The sequence below is a fragment of the Belonocnema kinseyi genome, chromosome 4, assembly GCF_010883055.1.
Source record: "Belonocnema kinseyi isolate 2016_QV_RU_SX_M_011 chromosome 4, B_treatae_v1, whole genome shotgun sequence".
Classification (NCBI taxonomy): Eukaryota; Metazoa; Arthropoda; class Insecta; order Hymenoptera; family Cynipidae; genus Belonocnema; species Belonocnema kinseyi.
Window position 1 is genome coordinate 104755089 of NC_046660.1, and position 4055 is coordinate 104759143.

Here is a 4055-nt window from a genome sequence, read left to right on the forward strand (position 1 = left end):
TATTATTAAAATACTGATTAATTTTTAAGATTGTGAAAAAACGCTCTCTAGCTCCAGCTCCAGCTCCGCTGGGATATGAGCCCTGGTATCAGTCCGGTAATCTGAAGGACCTGGGCTCATATCCCAGCGGAGATAGAGAGCGTTTTTTTCACAATCTTAAAAATTAATCAATATTTTAATAATATTGATTATGACCAAGTAGACAAACAAAATTAACATCTTAAACAATCTAGTAATTTATTGTTTTGTGAAAAAGTCATTAGGATAAATTGTTCGTCTTTTTAAATACTATAAATATCTGTACAGAGAATTTTTGAATTAAAAAAAATTGTTTTTAGAAATATTCAAAATGCGCTAACTTTTTGAATTTTGATCCAAAATGGATGTCTAATGATCTTGACCTTCAATTTAGGACACTAAAATGTGTAACAAAGGCCAATCTAATAGATTAATTTTTTCACAAGTAATCGTGCACACAGCCAGACAGACGTGCATACATACATATATACATACAAACAGACAGACGCATTCGTAAAAACCCGCTACTTTTGGAATGAGTGTGGTAGTTCTAAAACAAAAAGAAGAAAATGATTTGGTTCATGAAAATCCTCCTTGGTGGCGGTCGGGGAATCGAACCCTACGTTTGGAAATAACAGGATAATTTTCCTGCTGCTGCACCCTTGCAGAATGATCAGCTTTTGGCTCATGGGGCTCGTCCTTGTCTGTTAAAGTGTAGGTTGGTTTGAGACGATTGATAGAGACTGTGACATCTTGACCGTTTATACGAAGATCGAATTTCTTTTCTCCTCTGCGGATGATCTGGTAAGGCCCTTGATAAGGTTGCTGCAAGGCTCTTCTGGTTTTGTCAAGCCTAGGCCAAGCAGATTTACTTGTGGCTAGATCCTTTAGAACGAAAGGCGTTTTGATCGCATGTCGCGTTCCACTTACAGGACGTAAGTGCTGCAAATGTTGTCGAAGCTCCTTAGCAAAATCTGAAGATGGTTCTCTGTTATCGGTTGATTTACAGGAAGCGAGAAATTCTCCAGGAAGTCGCAAGGCTTGCCCAAACACGAGATCTGCAGGTGTCGCTTCCAGGTCCTTTCGCCAGGCTGATCGAATTCCCAACATGACAAAAGGCAAAACTTCGGTCCATCTCTCCGTTACGTGATAAAGAATGGCTGCTTTCATTTGCCTGTGAAGTCTTTCCACGAGTCCGTTTGCTTGAGGATGGTAAGCCGTGGTCCTGAAGTGTTTGCTTCCAAGAATGTTGTTGACTTCTTGAAACAACTGTGCTTCAAATTGTCTTCTTTGGACCGTTGTAATTCTAAGCGATACACCCAGAAACAAAGGTTCTTGCCACTGTCGCAGATTCGATATTTTCAATTGGGAATGCTTCTGGCCAATGAGAAAAGCGATCCACACAGGTGAGGCAGTAAGGAAATCCTAGAGAACTTGGAAGAGGACCCACGATGTCGATATCGACATGCTCGAATCTGGAAGATGGTGGCCTAAATGACCCAATTCACATTCCATACAAGCACGTGCCCATTTCCTACAATCCGTTTAAGTAGACGGCCACACGTAACGTTGGGTTACGAGCTGGACCGTTGCATTGATACCAGGGTGTGAGAGTTGATGGAGCGAATTGAAAGCTGCTCTGCGAAAGGGCTTTGTGACGAAAGGGCGTGCTATATTCGAAGAAATTTTACAGAAAATACTCACAGATGTGCCAGACATAGGTACTTGCTTTAGCATCAAGGATGATTCAGGCTGGAGGTAGCTTTGCATTTCCTCGTCTTGAGCCTGTCATTGTGCGAGAGCTTGAAAGTCAATGCCTTCCACTACTTCTTCGATTTGTGAAAGTGCATAGGCGATGACATTATCCTTTTCCGAGATGTGTTTTTTTATCCGTGGTGAACTGGCCAATAAAATCCAGGTGCCTAAATTGCCGGGGAGAACATTTATCAGCTTTATGACGAAAAGCGAAGGTGAGAGGCTTGCGATCGGTAAAAACGGTGAAAGTTCTGCCTTCAATCATGTGCCTGAAATATTTGATGGCCTTATAAATCGCCAGAAGTTCTCTGTCATAGGCACCGTACTTCATTTCAGTTGAGCTCAGCTTTTTGAAGAAAAATCCCAAAGGTTGCCATTCGTTGTCGACTCGCTGTTGAAGGGCTGCACCGACTACGAAATCCGATGCGTCTGTGAAAATAGCGAGTGGCGCCTCTGGGTCCGGATAGATCAAGAAAACTGCTGAGGCCAAACACTCTTTACATTTTTCAAAGGCATTGACTGCTGAATCTGTCCACTTCAGAAAAGTGTTTCCTTTGACGTTTCCCTATAGGATATTGTTCAGGGGAGCTTTCAGGGCAGCCGCGTTAGTCATGTAACGTTGATTGAAGTTCATAGTACCTAAAAAACGGCGGAGTCCTTTTGCTGTCTCTGGTCGATTCCAATTCCTGATGGCTTCAACCTTCTCGGGGCAAGGGCGGTTGCAAACTGCTGAAACAAGGGAAGCTAGGACATTTACTTCGCTCTCACCGAAACCACATTTTGCTGGATTTATGACTACTCAGTAGGCCTTCAGACGGTCGAAAAGTTGCTTTAGATGATCCAAGTGTTCCTCTTCGTTTTCGGAAGGCACGAGGATGTCGTCGATGTAGCAGTAGGCAAAATGTAACCCTTGAAGTACCTCATTCATGAAGCGTTGGCACGTCTGAGCCGCATTTCGAAGACCGAAGGACATCATAGGAAATTCGAACAGGCCAAACGGTGTTATGATGGCAGCCTTCGAAATCTCGTCTTCTGTGATGGGTATTTGATTAAAAGCGCGCACCAGGCTCACTTTAGAGAAAATTGTCTTTCCTTTTAAAGAAAATGTGAAATCCTCTATGTGCGGAACCGGATATTTGTCTAAAACCATCCTAGCATTGAGACCTCGATAATCACCACAAGGTCGCCATTGATCCTCACCTAGTTTCGTAACCATGTAGCGGGAAAAAGCCCAGCTACTTTTTGAGGGGCGAGTTCCGGAAGGCTTGGTTATTTCCAGGTACTGCATTAGGAGCTGATGAAAGCGGGTTCGTCCGGAGACTACGTGGATTCCTAGCACATTTGTATTGCATTCCGCTACGCGTCCTGGGATGGAAAGTTCAGTCACGCCGTCGACGAAACGTTGATTTTTTATGTCCACAAGCAGACCATAATGTGTGAAAAAGTCTGCGCCTATGATTGGTTTTGAAACATCCGCGACGATAAAACTCCATGTAAAATCGCGGCGAAGTACAAGTCGTAGATTGAAATTTACCGAACCGTACGTCGCGATTTGGATTCGTTTGCCGCGAAGAATTCATGAGGCGTTTTTTTACGCCACCCGGAGAGTCTTGATCGAGGAAAAACACACACATCTGCACCTGTATCGACGAGGAATTGCACTTTCGAATCTGTGTCGGATATGAATAGGCGGCTAGATTTCGCGAAAGGGTCGCTTGCAGGCATTAGCGACGCTCTGGCTCGTTTCCCGAGTACGCGCAAGACGCCGTGCACGTTTTCGCATCGGCACCAAATTTCCTGTGGTACCAACACTCTCCCATATCACGCGGCTGACTTCGGTTATTGTTACGCGACTGACTTCGGCCACGCGAGCGTGAACGCGGACAATTCTATCGCGGTTGATTGCGATTCCCGGAAGCTGCAGCAATTTCTTGGCTTTCTTGGAGATTGAGACGTTGAAGAATTAATTCTAACGGATCAGCTGCTCGTGGTTGAAAGGTTTCGGCTACATGTCCAGGGGATGGCGCGATATCCGCGATCAAATCGGCCAGGGTGGCCATACCGTTTAAAGTTGATCCCGTTTGTGAGGCTAGGATCCTTTGAGTGTCTACGGGCAAGCAACCGAGCCAAAGGGGACGCAGCACGTCGCACAGTGGAGTGAAATCGGAAAACGAGGAACTAACTAAATTTTTCAGAAAATGGTGAGAGTAGACTTTTTATTTTTTTGTTTATTTAATTTTTATTTTAATGCAAACATCGAAAAAAATGTCGATTTTTCTAAT

At 44.1% G+C, this 4055-nt stretch overlaps 1 protein-coding gene across 1 annotated transcript; it reads right to left on the bottom strand.

Annotated features, from left to right (window-relative positions):
- Positions 1-597: 597 nt before the first annotated feature.
- LOC117171038 lies at positions 598-1788 on the bottom strand. Its single transcript, XM_033358082.1, has 2 exons — positions 1723-1788; positions 598-1359 (listed from the first exon to the last, which is right to left on the bottom strand). Exons 1-2 carry the CDS (start codon positions 1786-1788, stop codon positions 598-600), a joined length of 828 nt encoding a protein of 275 aa, XP_033213973.1.
- Positions 1789-4055: the final 2267 nt, after the last annotated feature.

Coding starts and splice junctions, on each gene's coding strand:
- LOC117171038 (XM_033358082.1), bottom strand. CDS start 1,788: ATGCAAAGCTACCTCCAGCCTGAATCATCCTTGATGCTAAAGCAAGTA. Junction 1,360..1,722: donor TACCTATGTCTGGCACATCT/GTGAGTATTTTC, acceptor AATCTGCGACAG/TGGCAAGAACCTTTGTTTCT.